This window comes from Molothrus aeneus, chromosome 1 (assembly GCF_037042795.1).
Source record: "Molothrus aeneus isolate 106 chromosome 1, BPBGC_Maene_1.0, whole genome shotgun sequence".
Classification (NCBI taxonomy): Eukaryota; Metazoa; Chordata; class Aves; order Passeriformes; family Icteridae; genus Molothrus; species Molothrus aeneus.
This window is the reverse complement of record NC_089646.1, coordinates 132,125,559-132,150,662: the sequence shown is the minus strand read 5'-3', so window position 1 is coordinate 132,150,662 and position 25,104 is coordinate 132,125,559. Positions and strand designations below refer to the sequence as shown.

Below are 25,104 nucleotides of genomic sequence, written 5' to 3'. Positions count from 1 at the left end.
TCTGGAATTTCAGAGGTCCTAATCTATTTTCCATTTGCTCCCTGCAGGCCTTTCACCCCCTGCCTACTCCTTTCCAGCTCCTGCTGCCGTTGTGCCAACAGAAGCTGCTCTGTATCAGCCATCCATGCTTCTGAACCCACGAACACTCCAGCCTTCCACAGCCTACTACCCTGCTGGGGCTCAGCTCTTCATGAACTACACAGCTTATTACCCCAGGTAAAGCAGAGGAGAACCCAAGCAGCCACAAAGAAGTCTATTTTTTTTTTTTAATTATTCCCAGCAAATGCACAAAACTCACAAAAGAACATTATCTGCTCTACTAAGGACTTGTGGTACCACAAACAGCTTGTTGGTATCTTGTTCAGGGAAACAATTTCAGGATAACTAGGGATTGTCTCCAAGTTTTAGATTATTGCAGGTAGCAATGTTTGGGAGGCAGGGGGGCTGGTTAGTGTGTTTGTTTGTTTTAACCTAGGACACACATTTAAGTGGGATATTTTTTATTTTTTTTGTTTCACCTAACATTGCTTTCAAACTTACTAGTCACTAGTTTATTTTGTTATGCCCTCAGTGGGAATTGACACGTGCAGTATGCTTTCCCATGTCCATAAAGAAGCCCTTGGCCCCTCTTTAGAGTGGGTGGACTGGGGTCTGCCTTAGCAACTTCTGAAATACTGCCTCTTTGTGTTTGTAACAAAATAACTTTTGACCTTTATGATGGAAACTGTTTACTTCTATGACTACATATTGTACTGAATGCACATGTAAAGCATATAGAGGCATGTGTTCTTCCTGTCCTTCCAACATCAACACCTCTCACAAAGGGCTTTTGATTCTTTTGAATGTATTAGCTACCTGCTACAGAACAAAATCTCTGGATACCTGTTGCCCTCTGCAGTCATGAGGCCTTGGAAGGAGCCATGTTCCCTTTAAGCCATAAACCATTTCTCTGTTAGGAAATCTGCTCAACAACTCAAGTTTTTTTTATCTCTGCAGCAGGGACCAAATAGCTACTTAGGAAGCTGTTAAGCAATATGAGCACTTCAATACCTGTAAGATAACAAAGGTTTTCTTATTACTGTACCTATATGTCTGTGAAATGACTGATGTGGTTTTTTTATTAAAATGTTTCTTTCACTAATGAGTTACTTTCTATAATGCCTTCAATATCTGTCTTATGGTTATGATATTACCAAACTCAGTCTTGTTAATGTAAGATTAAGAAAAAATAAAATTCCAAACTTGCACTGGCAATATAAAACAAGGTTCTCAATAACAGTTCTATATTTCATGAAAACATAGTAGCAGTAATAGTCTGTGGTTACTGACACACTTCTTAAGATAAGAATAGACTAGTCACTGCAGGCTAAATATCAGGCCCTAGTGATTTCTCACTGAGGGAGTTCCCACATGAGTCTCATCACTGGCTGCTTAGGCTGGGCATGGATTTTGGTCACAGACCGATCAGTCCCAAGCCCCAAAATCTCCTTTTTATAGTCTTGTCTAACTGCAGTTGTTCACTGTTTTTAGGAAACCATTATTACATAACTTCTCTGCCAATTACAAATACTGCCCTTTTAAAGAAAATAAGGAAAATTTTCTGGACTCAAGTTGCCTTCTTTGTTGTGAGATTCAGTGTTTAGGTATTGCTTTTCTATCCAGAATGTTTGATCTACAGACAATTGTATATACTCCAATAGATGTAGTGATTCTTTGTAGAGGATGTTTTTGACTTGTTTTTTTCGGATTTGGTTTTGTTGTGGTTTGGGGGTGGTTTTTTTGTTTGTTTGTTTCTCTTTTTTGTTTTTTATTCTTCTTTAATACTTACTGCTTTTCAGGCAAGTTCCTGTGCTTGGTTCAGGGTGCAAAAAATAGAGTCCATTTGAAGTAGCAATCAGAACTCTCCTAAATGTAGCTTTCTGGTTCTGAAGTTCAAGTCAAAAATTAAGTATGTGCAGCAGGAAAGAATGGGGTATCCTCTGTACTAAGTGTTCCATTTAAAAGCACATCCAGGAAAAGTAATATAGAGCTGGTAGGCAATGATCAGACAAGGTTCATAAATCTAACTGGTGAATATTTATAGAAATAAGGAAACTTCTTCTGCCAAAAGCTTCTACAACTTGTGTTTTACAAGGTCAAGTTGCTTTATAATGGTCCAACTCCATTTTCTGCACAGAAATCAACTTAAATGGTGGAAAGTTGAAGATATTTGTTTGGTTTTCAGTACCTATCAGATATCCTGAAACTCTCAGACTTGTCTTAATGCTCTTACAGCTTTAGTGATGAAACCACCAGTGGTGTAAAGAAATGGATGCCTTCTAAGCTATTAAAATAGCTTTAGTGAACTCCTAATGAAAAGGAGGGAGAGCAAGTTATTCAGGATCTGTGAGTCTTTGATATCACTGTTCAGTTTGTAATTATATCTGGCAACATGTTCTGACAGCAAATCAGTGGTCTTGCTCTCTGCCTAGTCCCAAGCTTTTAAGAAAGAAAGAACAATAGGATTCATGGGAAGGAGGAGGTTTTATTTATCTAATTCTAGGTGTACTAGGTGCTGTAGGTACATTGGAAATAACTGCATTACTTGGCAACTGCTAACACATCCTATAGAAACTATTACTGTATACAAACTTGAAAGCTATTGCTACAGGGTAAACAGTTTTAAAACAAAGTTGAATCTTATTGTATTTATTAAGTTCTGATGCCATTTTTATCACTTTTAAGCAGTGCCTTCAAAGCCTCAAAAGTATCTGTCAAAATCCATACATGTAGTAATACATTTATGTTTTTTAAAAAGTAAAAAAGTATTTTAAATAGCATAGTGGAAAGAGGAGATTCTTAATTGTAGGATTCATAGCCAAAACATGATACAGAAACTGAAACCTGGTGTAGGTTCAAACAAACTGGTTAAATTCCATGGCAGGAAACTCATTGTGAGTTAGTGAATACACAGAAACCACACCTGGCTCAGGAAGTCCTTGAACTCAAAATAAGTGGAAAAGCATTCTTGTGTTCTGTCCCCTATGGTAAATTCTTGTGCTGTTGAGCCAAGGTGGGTAGGTAAATTTGTTTGTTCACACCTTTGTGGGACTTGTCTTGAGAGATACAGGTACTGCTCAAGAGTGTGGGTCTGTTCCAGTGTGTTTGTCTAATAGTGGCTAAGCTGGGGTTATCTCCCTGTTGGGCCAGTGTGTACAGTTCTCTCCATTGGAGTGGTTTGAGTTAAAAGGCCTTTTTATGTGATAAAGGTATGATCTGACACTTGCTGCACAGGGAAATACAGGGTAATGTCTTAGTGTTCTCATGTCTGCTTATGTCCCTTCCTGCTCTGGATAAGGTATGGGTTTTCTCATTATACCTTGTAGGAGTACATACATTATAACCTTGTAGGAGTATATACATATGCAACATACATATAGCACTAATATTTATGTATGCATACATGCAGATGTATGTGTAAAAGTAAAATGAGCAATCTGAGCAATAATCAAGGTTAGAAAAAAGTCTCACTTGTTCTCTGTGATGAATCAGATTCTCCATAATGATCATCATGGGAAACAAGTGAGTCTTTTCTAACCTTGGTTATTGCTCAGATTCCTGTTGAAGCACAATTAAGTTACAGGGAATTCAAAACTGGCAAACCTAGGAACAAGTGGGCGATACCATTCAGAGCTGCTGCCAGCAGCTTTGTTTACATATCTCTGTGTCTGGCTAACCAGCATCACTTGACAGAACTGGGTTAGGAAACAACCATATGTGTATTTAGCCTGGGAGTTCTGTCACAGATGGAGAACAGCAGCAGCCAGAAACAAAACCTCTTTTAGTTGTACTCACAGCATCACATCAACACTCTGGACCACATCTCTTAAACTCTTGTGATTTTGTTTTTATTATTATTTTTATGCTAAGTATGCCACCTTTGATTACATGAAATCACATCTGCAGTGATGGACTCACTGGATATAAAAGCTTATTGGTGGCTTTTAGTTGCTGTCCTATAAATGTAGTTCAAGTGTTTTAAATTAAATGTCTGAATTTGGGACTCTTCATTACCTGTCCTTGTTCTATTGAGCTGCTCTCCATCATGAATTTGTCAAAATAACCTTAACTCTTTAGTTCATGTCACAAATTTGTCACCAGAATGATTGTTTGGGGGGGACACTTAATTACTCTCTTTCAAAATAAATGCAGCTTGCCAAGGATTAGAACAGCAGGGATGCCTAACTACTACCATATTTCATTGGAGGAGGAGTGCCTTAGCAGGGAAGACTAATTGTTGCATGCCTCCATAGGCTGTCATTATCCCTTCATTTGTAGGTTTTAATTAGTAAAACTGCCATGGTGGGTGAAAGCAGCAGAACAGTAATGCTCTGATCAACAGCTATCTGGATATCAGGACAGCAAAATTATTTAAATTAAACCAAACCAAACAAACCCCACCTTTCTTCAAGGCTGGTGCATCTGTTAAAATGTTCTGGCTGGTAGCAGTGTCCAAGTTTTTACTCAGCCCACCACACAAAATGCTGCCATGGAGACTGGTGGGGACTTCTTCCTTTTGTTTCCTTAATATACTCAATGACTTGATTTTCAGGTACCAGCTCTTACTGTCATCTTCTGACTGTTCCTGTGTTAACTAGTAAAACAACTGGATTTGTATGAGGGATTAATTGTTACAGCAGCATTGTGCAAGCTTGCTGCAGAGAACGGTATGAGTATAGTTTTTCCTTTTGTCTATTTACAACACAGTTCAGTGGTGGGAGAGAAGATCTGCCTGTTGTGCCTGAAGGCATGTATGTCATCCATGCAGGTGGCTTTTTAAAACACTTGCAATGATCTCAGGTTACTCATGGCACCAAGGTACATTGCTGGGTGCTTCACTTTACTCAGAGGCAGCCTTAACAGGGGTGTGTTGGAAGTCCCAGCACTACCCAGGGCAGACTATTGCAGTCTTCTGTGGCAGAGCTTCTGGATCCATTCCCCTTGCTTATTGCTGTCATGCTACCATGGCCTTATCCAGGTGGGAAGTTGATTTCAGTAGGCAGAGGGGGCAGCAGGTTATCTGGTTAAATGTAGGGAAGGTATCTGTATTGAAGGAGTTTTGTTTCCAGGGAGAGGTGGAAGGAGGGTTTTTTGAAGGAGGATATTTCCAAGGATAGAGCTGGGTTGATCTTGGAATAAGACTCCTTGGACCTGAAAGTTTTTTTGTTTTTAATTTTAAAAAGTCTGCCTTGTTGAGTATACCATCTGTAATATTCCTCCATGATTATATAGTCACAGGGATCTAAATGTTTCTGTTTGATTAACAGGTGACCTAGTTTAGTGTTCCTACTTCCACTATTTGTCAAGTTATACAGCCTTTCTTTAAATGTGGATAAACATTCCAATCTTGAAACAGGCTGTGTAAATACTTTTGCTAGTAACACGTCTTGTTAGTTTTTGTGAACAAAGTAGCATGTTAAAACTTTCAACTTTGGTGATTATACCACAAAATTTACTATTAACTTTTGTATGAACCACTTCTAAAAAAGCTTTATACTGAAGCTGCATTTCCTCATGGGCTGCTTTCCAGTAGTGAACGCTATAGACATTATGCTGTAAGCTTGTGTATATGTGCACATTATAATAATGCCCCATACCAGCCCAAGGAGTATTTGAAAATTCCTACCAGTTTCTGAAATGATCTGCTCTTCACTGAAGTCTGGGATTATCTGTCAAATTTTGAGTTTTTCTGAAGGCTACTTGGTAATGTGTGTCCTTTACTTTTTCTGTTCCTCCTGGTGGCTTCCATCAGAGGATCTCACTTTGAGGTGCTGCAGAGGTACTCTGGGTCTGCTGAGCTTCCTAGGCCTTGAAAAGAGGGGAAATAACTTAATCTTGAAACACTACTGGATGAGTCTGACAAGTTCTCTTTCACTGCTAGTGCTTCCCTGAGTATTAGAGTAAGGGGTATAAAGTAAGATGAATTTGCAATCAAGACCTGCCTTACAGTCCTGAAATTAATAGAAGCTGCTAATCAGTAGCTTGATGAAAGGATATTGTCAGTATTTGTCACAAAGCAGACAATAGTTAATGTACTTCACAAACAAAAAACTTTCAGGACTACAGAGGACTCCACAAAAAAAGTCAAAGGAAAAATAGGGATAGAAAATCTGCAGGGAGAGAGCTGAAACCTCTAGATGGTGTCTATGCACATATTTGTTCCTATGTGCAAATAGTGCTGGGTATGTTTGTGGTTCTCTTGATGGACCTGCAAGATACTTGGCAGAGATCTGAAAAGCTGCTTGGTTATGTATGCTGACTGCTCGCAACTCACACCCACTTGTAATATAAACAGCTTCCTTCTGGATATTGGATCTGTTAACCAAATGTATAATGGAAAAACTTGTTAGCGAATCAGGAGAGACAGCGAACCTCAATGTTTCCACATAATATTTTAGTGATGAATATTTGGGATCCCTCGAGGTGTAAAAATGCTGCTTGAATGCCAATATCAACCTTTAGAACATGTGAGAACTTCTTGCATCCAAAACTGATTTCTGAAACTTAATTGCTTTATTTTGAGATTCTTTGGAGAATACAACAATCTCAGAAATACTGATTGGAAAAAATCCAATCCGCCTGTTGATGAGATTCAAGAAGAGGGATCAGTTCATAAGGAAAAAAGGTTTGCATTGGGAAATGCTTCATATCATATTTGATTTCAAGAACTAAATGGATATAAAAAGAGTTCAAGCTCTTGCACTGCATCATTATATAGTGAAATACACCTGCTAAGAACAACTGTAGAAATTCTATCTGGCCTGATGTAAAACATGCAAGTATTTGTTCCTGAGGCTTGTTTGATTAGAGAATACAGGCTGGAATACTTGTCTTGTATGCCTGCCTAGACACTTTTCACTGTTATCATGTGTCTTCTATTGACTTCTTTTCCATCTGGAGACATGACCACTCTAAGTCACTTCCTGCTGTTCCTCTGGGAGGTTGTCATCCCTCAGGCTGGTGAACATAGAATTGGCTGGGGACAGTTCATATGTTATCTTCTCTTAAGGAGTCAGAGCAGGTAGCACCCTTAGCCTTTGGGAAAGGCTATGAAAGACTGGAAAAAGAATATCAAAGTTTCCAACATCTACAGATTGAATATTTTGGGCATAATAAAAGATTTTTCTTTATTACTCCGGAATAAATTGTATTATTGTGGCATTAATATTGCTTTCAAATAAGACAAGCCTGTCCCTTTGTGGCCCTAACCTTTAAAATCTGGCAGTTGCCATTGACCACAAAAGATGCTGTGTCTAAACAGTCTATGAACCATAAGTAAATGGAAGCAAATGCTGCCTTGCTGGCAGCTGTGAGGAGCTCCATCCCCAGATGAATTTGGCAGATACTGACCTAGAGCTTGCATCCAAACTGTGGATGGGCATATCTGCCATGTATTCATATCCTTACTCTACAGCTACATTAAAAAAAAAAAGGTTGGAGACAGCATGTGATGGCTGTAATTTCTAAAGCTGAATGGTGCACTGGTGGGGAAGACTTATTTTTTGCTTCATTAGTGTCAAAAGCTGACCTCTGGGTATTATGTTTGAGAATCTGAGTAGTACAAGTTGTATTGACTGTGGTAGTTTTTTAGGGATTTGTATGACTACTAATGTAACAGAAAATGCATGCAGGAAATGATTAGTGAGAGGTGTTGTAATAAGTTTGTATCAAGATGGTTCTCTACAGCATAAAGTCTTACCTTCCAACAATAGGCTCAAAATTGACAAAAATGATTGCAAGTGTTGTCCTTGGCACCAGGCTATCTCTGCTATCTAGTGGAACCACCAGTGAAGATGTTGTCACAAAGGTACCCAGGAACACAGTTGTGGGGATAAACAAGTATCATAAGCAGTTCCTGTGGAAAAAGGAAAAGCAGTTTTCTTTCTAGGCATGGACAGCTGTTCCCTGTAGAAGCAGCAGTGTTAAACCTCAGTCAGTTTCATTCACTTCCTGAAACACCTTGAAGAGGTTTCTCTGCAGGGAGGCTATAAACATCTATATATTATGTCCAGGACTGGCTTGGCTGCTGGATTTACTTGTTACCTGCTGTGATGAAACTCTTCCCTTCCATACTCTGCTGCATAAAGATGACTCAGGGCTTTGCAAATAATGAGAACTCAGTGAGGTCAAGACTGAAAACTAGTGAGGACGTATGCTTGGGGTAAATGTGCCTACTGGACTTGGAAGCTACAGAGGCACTCAAGAAGATGAGCTTCAATTTAGGGAGGTGCAATATAGGCTAGGACTCACTGTAGGACTCATGTGGAGGGAGGAGGACTCCACAAAGCATCTTAGGCCAGTAGCCTTTGGGCTAAACTTAGTCTTCATGAATACCAGCTTAGCTAAGGATTGAAACACCAATGTAAGGACACAAAGAGCCCAGTCGAAATTCGACTGATAGAGCCCAGTCAAAATTTTTTCATGATATTTTTGTAGTCTTGGGCTGGGAGCACAGAAGTGGAGGTCATCTGAGAGCTATCTCTCTGGTGTGGTTTGGAGAGGTTATTCTAGGTCTAAGGAACAGCATTGAAATATCAATGGACATGGTTAGGTGCTTGATGCCATGCTCAGGAGATAAAGGAAAATTATTGAGGTAGCTTTGAGCAAGTATGAGCTCTTGGAGGAGTGAGCTCTTAATTTTTTTTTACTTTCACAAAATTATTGAGTAAATAGGAGAAGCCAGTGACAGCCTTCAGCACAACTTTAGGGGTGAGTGGTCTATGCAAATCTATTTAGTAGTGAGCGTGTTAACTTTTCCTTCAGAGACTTTGGGCATGTGTGGCTGTGCAGGAGGTGTTTGTCCCTGGAGACACTCTCTTGAGGTCAGTCAGTTGGGGCTGCCAGAGTCTGGGGACAGTGGTCTTCAACAAGATCCTGTGTGTACAAACGTGTTGTTGTTAGGGAAAGCTGATTACCCCAGTGCTGTTTCTGTTGTTGAATTGCTCTTAATGCCATGGTGGTGAGAGTATTGTGAATGTCTAATTCTGCAGCCTGAGCTTTGGTATCTGCCCAGCACTTTAGGAAAGGTACAGCCAGCTGCTGGCTCTCTTCTGCACTAGTTTGGCTTCTGATTGCTTCTATCTCAACTTGTGTTTGTAGTATGCAGCAGAGGATGGACTTGTACACACTAATGATGTGGCCAGGACAGTGTCCAAAGAATGGATTTGCATTTAAAGGCCGCAGTAGTTAGACTTCCTTAGTGAAGGTAAGGATAACAAGCCCCAGGAGATAGGGTTTGTGGGTATCATAGTGTTTTATTCAGATAACCACCATACTCAACATAATTTGTCATTTGCTGCCCTGAGAAGGTGGCTACGCTTTGCTGTGTCCAGAATGTCACACTGCAATGTGTAAAACCCTATGAAAGCCATAATTTAAATGATTTTAACTACTCCAGTCATCTTAAGGGCTGCTGCTTTGTATATTTCCCAGGGCTTCAAATGCATGCTACTTTAAGCTTTAGTAGGAGTACTGAGAGCCTGCAGGAAGCTTCTCAGAGCCAGTTTTCTCTGTGGAGCAGTGTGGAGATGATGTTACTCTCCTAGCAATGCACTAAAATCAGGTGTTGGTTAGACAGAATAAGCCACTTTCTTAGGTAACTACAGAATCCAGTGTCTAAGCTTCACACTGATGTAAAATTGCAGCAATGAAGTAGTTTGTATAATAGCAGCTACTCTCTTGCTTTTGTGAGCTTTCTGATCAGGCCACTTCAGCCTTTCAAGTTTGATTTACTTGATCTTCTGTATAGGAACAGTCAAAGGGTGAAGCCACCCAGAAAGCATTTGTGCAGAAAAATGCAAGTTGAACTGCAAGGCAGTGTATTGATGGACCATGAGACTTATTGTGTCATAGTCTCAGAGGAAGATATAGAAATGTATTTGCAAAAACTGCTTCTGTAATCTCTAGTCTTTGAAAAAAATATGTAGCTAACAAAGTTATTAGATTTTTTTAATGCCCCTTTCTTTCCTCTATTCCTTTTTTCAGCTTTCTGTCTGAAAAATAGCAACAAAACTGTCTGGTTTTTCTAATTCTTCTCCTTTTGACACAGACATCTTAGCCCAGGGTGTAATCTACTTCTGGTCAAAACCTTTACCTGCAGCATCACCTCACTGTCATCTGCTCCAAGTGTGCTACTTTTGCATGTGTATAAGTGACCATCTCAGCTTGTTGTTCTAACAAGCTGGCCTTTGGCTGGATTGATGAAGATAAATCCTGTCCCTGCACTGACAGTGGGAGCCATAATTAGCTGCTTAGTGGACTTCTGGCCTAAACTGTGCTACATCATTTCACATCCATTTATTGTGTTGCCATCCAGTGACTAGATCAGGGAGCTTCCTGATCCAGCTGGAAAAACTGATGGGGTTTGTCTTTGTTTTCAGCCAGTGTACAGCTTAGCAGTGCTAGTTGCCTGTCTTGGCCCAGAGACAGGAAAGTAGAAGTGGCTGAAACAGGCTCTGAGACATAGAAATGGCATTGCCATGTTAGACTTGATTTTAAAGCTTCACCTCCAAAGATAAAAGGTCATGTAATAGTGAATAAATTCATGTATACTCTTAGTGAAGCACTCTTAACTTTAGTAGAAAATGTCATTAAAACTGTGTGTGCATAAGGTGAAAACTAAAGCTTTTGGTTCTTCTGTAAAGATTTTTAATTTAGGAAATCAAGAAATTAATATTTGCTTTTATCATGGTGTTCAGTGACCTGCACAACTCTTTCATGCAGATTCCTCTACCCTTTCTGATGTTTTGAACAAACACAGCAAGCCTAGATGGAGATTTTGATTATGTTTCCAGCTTTACTGCTTCTCAAGCCAGTTGTGCTTAAGAGAAAAACCACCACAACTTTGGAAGTGATCAGATGGATCTGTTACTCTTTTAAAGTTCATGCACAATTTTCAGACATGCACACACAGACCACTAAGCCCTTCCCTGAGAGCACAGGTGCTGAAATTGTGCAAATCCTTGAGGGTTTCTGCTTGATAAAGTATTAAGCTGCTCTTAACACAAAAATTCTTCAGCCTGAACCTACAAAGTCTGATCTCTTTTGTTCTTTGAAATAGGAAAAAATTCTTTTTTTACATAATTTTGCACACAGTTTAAAATAGTTTTTTAATTCAAGTGTTTTTCAACCTCTAATTTTGCATTTGACATTTTAATAAAAAAAATATTTTGTATATATTTGTCTAATCTCTGCAAAAGAAGTCACTGTAAACTTTATATGCAGGCATATTATACACAGTGCAGAAATAATTAGGAATGTAAAATGGATTATCTAAGGAAAAAATGCTGTAACTTTGTAAAAATGTGTGGGATGTTAAATGCTTTGTCTCTGATTCTTATCTTGTAGGCTTTTTCTATGCACTCAAGTATTTTAAAAGGCTTACAGGAGTAGGCATTTTCGACTTTGATCACACTGCGTACTCAGAAAATGAGAAATGCAGTTAACCTCTCTCCTGTGGTCCTACTTTCATATTTCCACTTTATGCTCTCCCCACCCTTCCTGGTGTTTGACTGTGTTCTATGCAAGAAAAGTAATGTGAGCTGTAGTTAAGACCCAGTGCCTTGTCTGCTCTGAGAGAGGGTCAGTCGGAGCTGGTAGTTTGAGCTTGGTCTCTCTGGAGCATGCCAGTAACCCAGCACCACAGCTCCCACTCTTACCAGAGAAATCAGATGCTATACATGCTCCTAAATAACTGCTGTCCTTTAGCAGCCCTGGGTCTCCCTGCCTGCCCTGGGACTGGCTTCAGGCACTGGGGTAGATCACTGCACCTTTCCATGGCCATTAAAATCCTCATTTGTGGTGAAGAAAGGGGGAAGGAAGCCCTGAAACAGATGTATGAGGCTAAATTTTGATTGGTTCTTTGGCACATTCAAAATAAATATTGCAGAACTGAGAAACACTGGCACTTTAGGTAGGTGGTGCTATAGGAGTTTTTAGTGACCATGAACCCAAATCCACAACAGTGCCTTGGTATTCCTGAAAGTAAGTACAAGGGAAGAAAGAACAAAAGAGGGTGGTGGGGCGACAAAGTACAAAAAGTCTTCCAGATAAGGCAAGTGATAGTCTCATTTCTAGTGTATAATTAAAAAACCTCAATCTTTCCCCCTTTAATTCTTCCTCGATTTTTGCCCTTCTCCTTCCTTGGTGCAACCCTCCCCTGCTCACTCCAGCCATAGTAATCTAGATTTACAGTTTATCCTGGAAAACTTCATACTGTTACAGTCTAAAGTATTTGACAGGGCCTTTTTTTAAAATCACTGTTCTGTAAACATGACTACAATGAACATGATTAATTGATGCAAGATACTTTTAAATGGTATTTTCAACTTTTCCTTCTGAGAAAATGGTTCTGCCTTTAATTATGTAGCTCAATTACAAATTAGTAGTTATGCATAAGGAAAATTAGCCTATATAAGCCACTAGGGAAATGATGGGGGAATAGAAGTTTTGCCTATTAACTGTGCAGGAATATCTCAAGTGTGCAAATAGAGACAGACAATGAGGGGATGGGAAGCAGTAGGCTGGAAAAGGTTTGGAAATATAAATCACAAACTGAATGCAAAAATAATTAAATGCTTTTGCAAAAACAAACTTCACGTTGGGTTGCACAAATGGGCTTCTTCTTTGTATTTTTCCAAGTATTCTCTACAGGGTAACTGTAAAACTTCAGCAAAAACTTATAACCAACAATTTGCTCAAAAACTGCAGAGTGAAGAGAAGCAATGTGAAAACAGCTTCCCCAGGCCTGCTGAAGGCATCAGCATTATTTATTTGGGTGAAAGGAGGCTGGGGAGAGGCATAAGAACAGTGTATTAAAAATGTGGCAACAAAGAAAAAAGGAATAAATTCTTCCCATTGTGCATGGGACAGAAGTGAGGGATGGAGTTACAGGCAGGGATTAAGGGTTCAGAACAAACCTTCTCCTACCAGCAGTAGTTAAACACTGATCTGAACTGCCTGGACAGGCTGCACAGTCTCCACCCTGGTAATCTTTTGGGACTGGTTGGTCAAGTACTTATCAAAACTGGCACTGGTATAACTGGTCCCACTGTCAGGCACAGATGTGGACAAGATGTCCTCTTCACATGTTCATCTGTGTGATGATACTGCTTTTTTCTTAGGACCCTGACCTCAGATATTGTAAAGTTAGCTGTACATCTTAGCTCCCAACTCAGATGGTATATATTTTGCTATTTTTCACAAGCTCTCTCGTGTTTTGGAATTTTTGTATTCTGTATTTTCAGAACTGAATTCTTTATATTCCTTTTCAATATGTCTCTGTTGAAATTCATTACAACATTAAATATAATTTAACCTAAAGCTGAATAGAATAGTATTTCCCTGTTATAATGTATGCATGGTTTAGAAAACAAACTAGAAATGTTTCCCAGAGAAGGGGGAAATGTGTATGTTGTTTTCTTTTTGCAAAATTAGTTGGCAAATCTCACAGTTTTGCTATACCTTAATATCTCCATTATCTCAGTTAGGCAGGTCCTCAGCTAGAGGCAATTTTATTTATTTAAGCAGGAAAGGCTGAGACTCCATCAGTAAAGATGAAAGTCCAATTTCACAATGTAACTTTCTTGAGGTTAAGAGAATTGATTGAACTTGAGATGGGAAGCTATAGCTCATGTGTTTGAATGTGTAAAGAATTTATAATATGAAGGTAACTGGAATTAATATGAAAAAAAAAGTTGAAAATGCATATTATACTTTCATAAAGACTATATTTAAATTTATTGTGTTACATGGAGAAAGTTTGTCTTTTTTCTATGCTCCCCCCTCTGCCCTGTTCCGCTTTCCCCAGCGTCACCTCCTTGCAGCTCCTCTCTGGAGCTGGGAATAGGGTAGAGTTGGGCTGTGCCCCTCACTGGGAGGAAGGGCATGAGAGGGGACCCAAAGCACCAACCATCCTGAGCAAATGCCAAAGTGCTGCCCCAGAGAGAGGATGACAAAGGGCAGGCATGGCCTGGCCTGCTCCCCGGCACCTTCCACCCAGACCGTGTCCGTTTCTGGTGCTCTACTCGGGGAAGGAGCCTGTGTTTGCTGGGCTTGCCAAACCCTCAAACCACCTGGTTATTTCAGCAGGTGCTCACACAGGCACGGTCAGCTCGGGGAGCCACACAAACTCCTTGCTTTGTTGTCATTTAATCGTTAATCACTTGAATGGAGATGTAAACAACTGTGCTCTCTTGTACCCTCCCCCAGAAAGGAGCCAGGTGATCCTTTTACACACTGTAGGTCCCTCTGGGCACTCAGAGCAAGTGTAAGCAAGATGAGTTTGCTTTCCCTCACCTTTGCCACCTCTGCCCTGCTTGGTTTGTGAAGCTGATGGAAGGTCATGCTGTACTAAAGGAAACAAAGGAAAAAAATTGTTTTCATGGTGTAAATGGAACATGGTGGTAAAAACTGTTTTCCTGTGGCTCTGGCATGTCACATGGCAGTTCCTTGGTGTACTACCTGCAGCTCCCCAGGGAATGTGGTTCTGGTCTGCTCTGGGAGCTCCTGTAATGAGACACTGCACTAACAGAGTTGCAGCAAACCCTGCTGAAAGGATATACAGCCAAAGCACTGCCTACAGAACCAAGCTGGAAACAGCTGCAAAAGCTGACTGTGACTGCACTGAGAAAAGTTATTAAATACCAATTTTACTTCTTCATTTACTCCTGTGAAAAATGTGGCTGCACACATCAGCCTGGCTGGGCTTGAGGGAGATGATTGATTGAGTGGCCATAGCTGAGCAAGGAACCCACATGAACTCCAGTAAGCCCTGCCCTGACTGCCCCTCATTGCCTGTGACAAACTGTCTGAAACACAGAAATATCATATCATCTCACACTTGAACTTTGGGGATTTTTCAACTTTATCTCTTCAGGTAATGAAAGATATCACTTCTGCCTACAAAATATGCCCCTAATCATATCCTGGGACCATGATTTCATAGTATGAAAGCAACCCCCTTTGAAAATCCCTTCTCCCTCACCATCCATGCTTGCACCCAGCCCTGTGTCACCAACACACCACCTTGGGTCCTGGGCATAGTCTGAGGGTCCAAGGGTATTCTTGGCCATGGAGAAGCAACAGAGATCTTTAACTACTCTTTAGCTGGCTATTACTGAACACAGTTTGGAGCTGGATCAACAATGGTGGCTGCACACACAAAGGAGCCAAGCCAGGAATGAGCAGTGCAGAACTAAGGAGCACCATCAATAGCACGGGTCTGTCACTAGAGCATCACAGGATCACAGGCAATGAAACAGCCTGAGAAGATCTGGGGGGAATTTGGGGCAGCCAGCTGGAGGCTCTCACCCTGATGATAGCACATCAAATCATCCCACACTCAGTCAAGACTTCCTGTGATGGGCAAAAGGGGGGAAGACACTTTTCCCACCCACTTTTTTTGCACCACAGAAGAGAAATCAAATGCAGGAGTGGTTTGGACCTCAAAAGCTACAAGCCTTGTCTGCCCAAACAATTAATGACTACTCTCATGCTGATTTGTGAGCCTGACTGGTGATAAAAGAATGGACCTGGGCTCACCACAGTCAGGGAGCCTGGACGAGGAGTGCTGAGGCCCTGCTGTGAATTGCTGCTGGTGTTTGGGAGGTTTGGGCAGGAGCTGAGGCTGTATGAACTCAGCTGCAATGAGATCCTTGATGGGGGGGACAGAGGGAGAAAGGGACAGAGGAGAGTCCTCTCTCAGTGGCTGCAGTCACATTTAAGTGCACTTAGCAGGGAGAGCCCACCATAATGGCACAGGAATGAAATGAGAATATACAGAAATGAGTGCCGAGAAAATTAAAGATGGCCTACATTAATCAGCAAGCCTGGCTTGCTTTTTAGAGAGCTGCTACACATTGGTGCCTGCAGAGCAAATCTATCCATCATTGTCTAAAGAAGCACCAGCAGCAGAATGGGATTTTGTGAATGCTTGCTCTGAGATCTCTAACACCAAATCCCATGTCCTGTACCTTTCCATGCACAGGAGCAGTTGCATGGGCTGCTGCAATCCAGAGGCTGCTGGCTCTGTCCATACTGTCCACGTGTCCCTCCACCTGTCCATCTGGCTTCCAGGAAACAAAGGATCACCCATGGCTTTGCTTAGCTTCCAGTCTGAGCCCCTACATCAAAGGCTCAGAAGAAGGTGCCTGCTGCAAGCTCCCCAGCAGCCCCAGCTTTCTGCAGGCAGCAGCAGCAGCATCTGGCACGTGCTCACTGCATGAAAAGGCACACAGCAGTGCTTCACCTGCATTTTTTTAGGAGACTCATGTAACTTAGAGTGCAAGATTCAGGCCAAATACAGAACAAAGCAGCCCATGTATTAAAAAGTTTCAGCCCGTGCAAGTCTGCCTTCAGGTGAAGTGGGAAGGAATATTACATGGAAAAAATGTCACTTAAAAGCTATCAAAAAGTAAGCACAAAGTGACAGAGTGACATTACTAGAGCACCCCACTGCTTGTGAGCCATCCCTGAAATACAGTTACAACCAGATGGGAAAAGCTAGTAAGGCAAAGTTGAGACATGAGCTTTAACACTTGATTCTTTTTCTGACAGTGACTGCAAAAATAGTATGGAATGGCATGACATGTTCATTATTTCTTTCTGACTTCAGGTTAAAAAGCAGCCTATGTTCAAGGAGACTGTACCCAAAGCTTCAAACCCAACCTGATCTCGGAGTCTCAGGCAGACTGGGTCTCTTTTCCATGTGTGGTCACCAACTGCAGCTGCTCTGCAGGTTCAGTAACACCCTCGCTGGTGCCTCGTGAAGGCTTCTGTAACCTTGGGTTACAGCCAGCTGGGGAGCTCAGGGGCTGTGGGGGCCCTTGGTCTGCAGTGCTGCTGGAGCATCACACAACATCAGTGTGGATGTTCTTCCCCCCCACACTGCTCTCCAAGCAGGATCCAAAAGGTATAATGAGGTAAAAAAAATAAATAGTGACAATGTAAAGCTGGGTGCTGTGCTTAGCTGTACACCTCAGGGCAGTAACAGCATATTTGAGGTCATTATTCAGATCTTCATCCTTTGTCAGGAAAACAACGTTTGGGAAAAGCTGGGAGCTGCTGGCACAGCCACCCCATCTTCATGGGCAGCACCCTGCTCGGCAGAATCAAACCACCCACCCAGCACTGTGTGGCAAGTGAGAAAAACTGCTTGAAGAAAAGCTCTTGGCCACAAAAGGTTTGAGAATAAACTCCACTTCTGGCCTATTGTGCAGGTGATTTTGTTCACCTCCCAACTCATTATAAAACCTATGAGCTGTGACCAGCTTTTTTGTTGCTACAAGCAAGTAATTCTGCTACTGACATGTCTGTCTGTGGCACAGTGAGACCTGGCATCACCTCCACCAGCTGAAGAGGTGCCACACAGAGCACTTCCCATCCCGAGAAGATGGAGCCCGGGAGGTGGAAATACAAAAAGGCAGTGTCTTCCAAATCTATCTCTGTGCTATCTATGTGCTCTGGGATAAATGTACAGCAGCTGAACCAACTGGAAGGAAGGCCATTTTTGGTTTAATTAAATGAGCAGACTGAGGAACCAGATGAAAGAATAAAGAATAAAGAATAAAGAATAAAGAATAAAGAATAAAGAATAAAGAATAAAGAATAAAGAATAAAGAATAAAGAATAAAGAATAGCTGCTTCTTCTCCCAGAGACAACTTCAGAGCTGGGGGCTGGTTTGTGGATGGGCCACTTTCTCCTGCTCCTGTCTGTCAGAAATCCACTGTATTGTCTTGGCATGTAGGTGAGTTGAACTGACATCAGTGATGATCATACACTTGCACTGGAGGGGAAACTGAGCTTTCCTTGATGGCAGACGCTGGCTCTCCCTGCAGTGCACACCAGGATCACCTGACAAATCCCACCAGGGTGATGCACAACACACTTGGGGTACTGACAGATTTACAGCATGCTGCTCAAGGTAGAAGGCAGCTGCACAGCAGCTGTAAAAGGCGCCTGCACATTATTATTTTGTTGTGGTCAACTCAACTGAACTAATAAGACAAAAGGCAATTTCAAAGCACCTTGCAGATTACCTTGTCCAAGAGCTTCTTAAAAGCTCACGCAATTAAAATACATTTGATCTAAAAATAAGGTATCAGTCCTGACAGTGTGTAACAGCTACAATGTTTTAACCCAGGAGAATCAGCTCTGTTAAGTGTATCACGTTACAACTGCGGGCACCTGGGAATAGCCTCTGTGTTTCTGGGTCAGTCTTCCAGATCCCAGTTTGTCAGACTAGAAGGGACTGAACCTTTCCTACCTCTCTCTGTACTGTGCACTCCAGTAAATCTAATGGCCAGCAAAGTGCAACAGAAGCCACGTGTGCGGCTGCTGGGAGCGCTGGTGTCTGTGATTTAGACCATCCTGAAATCAGTCTCTGGCACCCCATCTCACTGCAGTTTGGGTGCTGTGGAAGTGTTTGTGCTGCTGAGTGATTTCTGTTGTTTCAAACCTGACAGTGCTCTCACTCTGTACCTCCTGCCCCACCCTGCAGAGCTTACCCTGGTCCCACTCTCTGGAGGTTCCAGGACAGCAGAGTCTGAGCAAGCACTGGTCTCAGGGAACCTGAGTTTCACCTTACTCTTTGCTAGCCTAGGGGTCTGGCTTCTCTTGGGTTTAGCACAAGATGGCTACAAGCATTATCTATAAGCAAGGGAAAGTGCAAACAGCTTTTATCTCCTCAAAGCCAGGCAGTGTGTCCCCCACCGGCTTGGGGTCAACAGCGTCTATCTGAGAGGTTAAAAACTAACAGCCTCTTATCTACAAAGCCTCTTGCAACACCGAGACCTGAGATATCTTGTTTTCTAGCTCTCGAGACAAAGACCGTGGCTTAGGTTGACACTTTAAAGTTTCATTTTGCCAGTTGGGAGTTTGCAGGGCTTGGTGTGTACCATCCCTGGCCAAACAGCCACATCACGGGGCTGCTGTTATCACAAAAGTGAAACCTATTCAAACTGTCATCCTCCTATCGAGTATCCCAGCCCCACTACGTCCAAGGAGAAGCAGGTAGTCAGCTACAGCTGTTTGCTTGATAAATATTGATGGTGTGGAGCAAGGAGTATTGCAACACTGCAAAAGGTCCTTAAAAATGTTCAGAGATTGAAAATTGCTGGCACTGTTGTGATTTTGAAGCTCAAATAATAAATGATTCAACAACTGTACAGTTACCATGGGGATGAATTCTCATTGAGCCTAAAATTACCAAGCTGCTGACAAGGAGCTATTTTTAGTATCAGCAGATGTGTATCTTTAAGAACATCAGCACAGACCTACTACTGTGTGTTTGTGTATGCATGCCTGTTGTAATTGAGTTTTCTCGTGCTAATAATAAAAGCAAAAATAAGTAAATGTCTGACCTCTGCAACAGACAATGCAGTGATTTCGGCTGGGGGTGATAAGTGGAAATTGCAATTAATACCTGATAAATAAAGCATGCAAAGAGACTAGATTGCCAGTATGTAACTGAACTAGTAAGCAGAGCCCTATCATTACTGTCAGCTAGCATGCTGCAGTAATGGAGCATCTATTTTTGGTGTCTGTGAGTATCTAACGGGAAGTCCTGACAGAGCCCCACGACACAGGAACACGGAGCCTCAAAGCTGACACGAGCCACTGGCGCAGATCCTGAATCCCCACGCTCAAAGACGGCGTTTGTAAGCGCTCTCCCTCTGCTTCGCACTTGAGGGAGGTGCAAGGATAACCGCGCAAGCAGTGCCCAGCTTAGGAACGTGGGAATCCCTGCGTGCCGTGACCCCGCGCGGCCGGTGCCGGGCCGGTGCCGCGGAGCGCTCGGTGCCGGTGCCGCGGAGCGCTCGGTGCCGGGGCCGCGGAGCGCTCGGTGCCGGTGCCGCGGAGCGCTCGGTGCCGGTGCCGCGGAGCGCTCGGTGCGCTGCCGGCGGCGCGGCGCGTCCCCCGTGCTGATTCACCGCAGCCCTGCCCGGCCGCCGCCGGCCCGGGAGCGGAAAGGGCCCTGCACCGCTGACTTGCACCGAGCTTTCCTCATTAACTCTAATAGGGCGGGCTGGAGACCTGCCTTTTTTTTATAGCCTCATTTTGCTGAGGGAGAGGCCAGAGGGTGACTATAATGACATCTCGTTGGTGCTAAAAGGATTGGTTTGTTTTTGCCAAACACGTAGCAGGATAGACGTATCTCTGCTCGCCTCGTGGCACGCCAGTGCAGTACATATCCATGCAAAAGGGGCTTGCTAGCCAGCCAGCCAGCCAAGCAAAAACCAAAAGCAGAACATTGCAGCCGGATAGGATGATAGGGTATTACAGGAGATAACTCAGCAGTTTTGTTTAAAAACCAAACAAGCTCTTCTCGTTTCTGAAAGGCAGGGATGGAGACAAGGAAGAGGACTGTGGTGGTTCAGAGCAGGCAGCGATGCTTCTGCCTGCACTGCCATGAGAGGCTCTGGTCACGCCTCCCACAGAGAGCAACAGAGAATAATGGCATTTCAGATAAGAGAGAGGTGAATTAAGCATCAAGAAAAGCCCGTGTGCCAAGACACATTTGGAAAAAAATGTGAATGGTCTACCCCAGAGTAAATTATGCAACAGGCCTGATTAAACCATCCAGCATTCCCCGTTTTTAATATTTAATTGGGAAATAATGGTTGGTGCCTCAGAGCTGGCTCTTGGAGATGTGTTGGCCATATACATTCTGCTCTGGAAGCATCCGTGTATCTGTTACAAATGTCTGACTCTGCTAAGAAATACCACAGTGTTCTGCCACCATAGAAAACTACACACACACACACACACACTCCTTTTTTTTCTTAATAATTTGCCTTATACAACTGAAACCTTGGGGAAGTTTGGTTTGACTTTGAAGAAGCCATCCCTGTGGAAGCTAGCCAGCTAATATTCCAGGTGAGATTTAGAAATGCTGTCATTCAGAAAAGCTGAACAACTTGCCTGTGCTGTTGGAGATTATAGTGAGAGCTTCAGGAGATCTGGACAGCTGAACGGCCTGGGCTGGCCATGCCCTGTTAAGATCATACATGTGGGCTTTCTTCTGAATTTCCTAATGCCCTTGCCAAGAGAAGAACAGGAGGGTATGTGCTGGGTAGAAGAGATGTGCAGGGCACACAGATATGTCTGAAAGGTGGTCTCAGGCTCATGCCTTATCTGAAGCAAAGGATGTGAATTTGATTGTGTACCAAACAGAAACTTTTAATTTAACTTTCATCTTGAACAACCAGAATTGGAGTGGTTTTGTTGTCCAGGCACAGTGATCAGAAACACCCACACAGGCACCAGCCTAGAACAATTTCTGAGATATCACTGGTACACAGGAAACTGCTTCCTGATACAGAAGGTGGTGTCAGCTCTTGTCAAGTCCCAAGGCACTGGGTTTACTGAGACAAGAGCTGCCACTAAGAACACAGGGGACTGTGTTCCTTCAAATCCAGGAAAAGGCTTTTTTCTTGGCCTCTTAGGAATAACCCTTGCCCTTGGGCACACAAACATTGCACTGACTGGTTTGTTTCCTCTTGAGTCTAAAGGTATGATCCAAATGATCCAGGTGTGAGCCATGGAGGAAAGTAAAAATGCCCAAACCACAAAGATGACAGCTGCCATCCTTTCTGTCCTTTTTGTGTGTCTTTCCTACTGCTGGAGAAGAAAGTGCATGTGTCTGCCTGAGCAGTATCAGCAGAACAGTGGACATCCTGCTTGCCATGGATGAGTGAGTAATCGGTGCCAGGGGAAAGGATGCTGCTGCTTTTGAAGCCTCACAGATTTCAGTGAGAAACACCAGAATCTAGACATAGAAGAAACTGAGAAGAATGGTCCTTTCAGTCATATAACCCTAAATGAGAGTAGTAGTCAGGGTGAATGAACCTATGGCAGGAAGAAGCCTGGTAATTACATGCTTGATAAGGACTACATTCACATAGCCTGGATTCCTCATTCCTAGTTGAGATTTAGGGAAACACTGGGTGAATTCCATGTACTGCATTAGAAAGGAATATTTTGCTGTAAGCGAATGTGCCAACTTTGTGGGATCATAGGATAATTTGGGTCAGAAACATCTCTCAAGAGATCTCAAGTTCAGAAACCTGTCCAAAGCAGGGACAGCTCTGAAGTTAGACTGTGTTACTCTGTGTTTTCTCCAGTCTAATCAAACCCACCAAGGAGAGAGACTACAACCTCTGGGCAACCTTTCCAATATCTGGCTGTCTTCATGGGAAAAAGGTTTATCCTTATATCCAGGACATAAGGATGTGGTAAATTATATAATCAGCTTTGTTGTGCCCCAGAGACATCACCAGATAGAGTGTGAGCATTAACAACTGAGTAACAGCAGTTATTCGAGGGAAGCTGTTGATGCCAGGAGCACCCAGGGCCATGAATTTCAGCTGTGACCTATAAATGACAACGTAAGTGCTGAAGTCTTTGGTACCAACAAAATTTTGTCATCGTTGCTGAATGTGGAGTCAAAAGAGCAGCAAGCCAATAGATAGTACTTATACTTAATTTCATTCACTGTGATATGGGTCGAAGTGCAGTAGCAACTGACTTAACCAAAGAGAAAAAAAAGGCAAGAGGAAGGTGTAGCTGCTACAACTCCAGTGCTTTCAAAATCACTTTGCAACAACCAAGAGTCAATAACCACACAGGCTGTTTTATAGCCACAATTATAGAAATCAGACTGGGCAGTGCTGTACTTCTCCCACTTCCCCGCAGAGGCTTCTAAGTGGAGCATTAGACAAAAGGTTCAGATCTCAAGTGCTAGGCGCAATTTGATGCAACTGATGCAGGGCAAGCCCCCAAACTATGTCTGTCCTGCCATCTGTCCTGCAAACCCACAATCCCAGAGTCAATCAGTGACAGGAAAAGGGTAAAACCCCAGCAAGACCCAGGCCAACAGCACACCAGAACAGGAGGAACAGTCAGTGCTGCCCACAGTCAGGGTCCACATTTCCACACCCTTTGGTATGCAGTCAGGGATAGCTATTCAAGCCTGTCCTAGTTTTCTCTGCCATGCAACTGCTTTTTCCCATCAGGAAGTTTGTTCCTACTGATAGTTCTCCTGATGGGTCTCTAACAATCTTTCCTCTCATGATGGGACTCCATAATCTGCTTATTCAGTTTCAGTAACCTCTTTCTCTAGGAGTTAGTAAGGGGCATAGAAGCTTATGTACCCTTTTGGGTTTCAGTGTAGATCCTTTGATCTAGAGTGTATAAAACCGCTTTTCCCCAGAGTTGTTCCCATCTTTGTGTTGGTTCAAATCCCACCTCTCTGAAGTGCTGTCTCATCTTCTGTTTCTCTTCCTGGTCAGCTCCAACGTGTCCTGAGGAGTCTTTCATATAGAGCATGACTTGCAGTCCCACATTCCTCTCTGGAGGCAGCTTCCACAGGAAACATCCATTCCTACTCTTTGATCATCAGCCCTCAGCATTAAATGCAGAGGTCAGGTTTGATGGGCTGGCCAGCCCCTCTGCTTCTCACAGGGAGAACCTTGTTCCCTCACCATGTTGATCAGCCTCCCACTGCCATCCACAGAAAGCAGTTTTGAATCTGAGCAGACACAGGCCACACAGCAGGGCAGCTCTCCTGGCTTGGAAAGCACTGGAACGCCCACAGTGTCATGCAGAGCTATCAGGAAAATCAACTGTAACCATGGCCAAAGCTCCAAAATCCAACAGCACCGAAGGGACTCTAACCAAGAAGCAGCCAAACTGCAAGACATCAGGACAAGAGCTGCTGGGGGCTATTCCACCACACAGCAGGTGATAGGAAGCAGCTGCCTGGCATCCAAAATATTGAGCAACCCAGAGCTTAGGTCTCATCCAGTATGACAGTCCTTACAGTTTTAAAGGTTTACTTATGATGAGATGATTCTCCCCCTCTGCTCTGTTTTCCTGAGACCTGGAGTACTGAAGGGGGCCTCCAAGAAGGCTGGAGAGGGACTTTTGACCAGGGTGTGTAATGACAGGACAAAGGGGAATGGCTTTTCCTTTGCTGTGAGGGTGGTGAGGCACTTGAATGGGTTCCCCAGGAAAGCTGTGGGTGCCCCATCCTCGTAACTGTTCAAGTGCAGGTTTGATGGGGCTTTGAGCAGCCTGGTCTAGTGGAAAGCGTCCCTGCCCATGGCAGGGGAGCTGGAACAGGTTGATCCTAAAGGCCCCTTCCAACTCAAACCATTCTGTGATTCTATGACTATCATTTCCAAAAGATCACATTTGGTGTCAATTTATTAATCTCCTCTGCTGATTCACAAGAGCTCAAATAAACTGAACAACTTGTGAAGTTTAAATTACTCATGGAAAATCAGTACTCTATTTAGGTCTACCATTCAAGTTAACTTCTCCTCTCCAATTTAAAACTTTCTAAAGTTTATGAACTTAAAAGTTCATATCCTCCTGGATAACACAAATTCAACTTCTATGTGTCTGCAACCATATTTAAAATTACCGAAGCCAAAATAATTGAGACTTTCAATAACAGATAAGCTAAAGCCATTGCAAGAATAAGGCAGATCTGCATTATGCTGGCTGCAAACTTAGGTCACTCCTGCATGAAGACATTCTTCAAAGAGTTATTCATCATTGATATATACCTTACAATAAGGATTTTTGTTATATTTAGGAAGAAGGAGGGAAACCAAAATCCATTTGAAATTCTATTTCTTACAATTATTTGGTAGTTCTGGTAGGGTTTGATCTGCTTTTTCTAGGATAAGGCCTGCTCAGGAACAGCTATCCAGGCAAGACACATGCAGGACATAGGCAGTATTAAACTAAAAGACATTTGCCTTAACTTTTACAACAAGACAGAAAACAAAACTATATTCTGCCTTAGATTTCACTAGATTTTTTCCCTGAAAATTTAGTTTTAAATTGAAATGATAGCAGTCCTTTGTATAAGTCTATATTTATTCTTAGTGTCAATAAAACATCTGCATATTTGATCCTGGACACCAGTACTGTTTCAGCCATTCACATCTGATCCATGCTTGTGTGTGCACATGCACAGCACCCAGGCTGAGCATGTTTGCTTTTTAGCCCCAAAGCTTCTTTGTTTCACTGCAGATTGGAGAACAGGATCAACACAA

At 42.6% G+C, this 25,104-nt stretch overlaps 1 protein-coding gene across 1 annotated transcript in view; it reads left to right on the top strand.

The window, feature by feature from the left end:
- Window positions 1-9,229, top strand: part of ESRP1 (epithelial splicing regulatory protein 1) — a 30,235-nt gene extending 21,006 nt beyond the window's left edge. Inside the window, exons 13-14 of the mRNA XM_066547875.1 lie at window positions 48-216; window positions 9,139-9,229. Coding sequence (XP_066403972.1) covers window positions 48-216; window positions 9,139-9,229 — 260 coding nt within the window. The remainder of the gene's footprint in view (window positions 1-47; window positions 217-9,138) is intronic.
- Window positions 9,230-25,104: the final 15,875 nt, after the last annotated feature.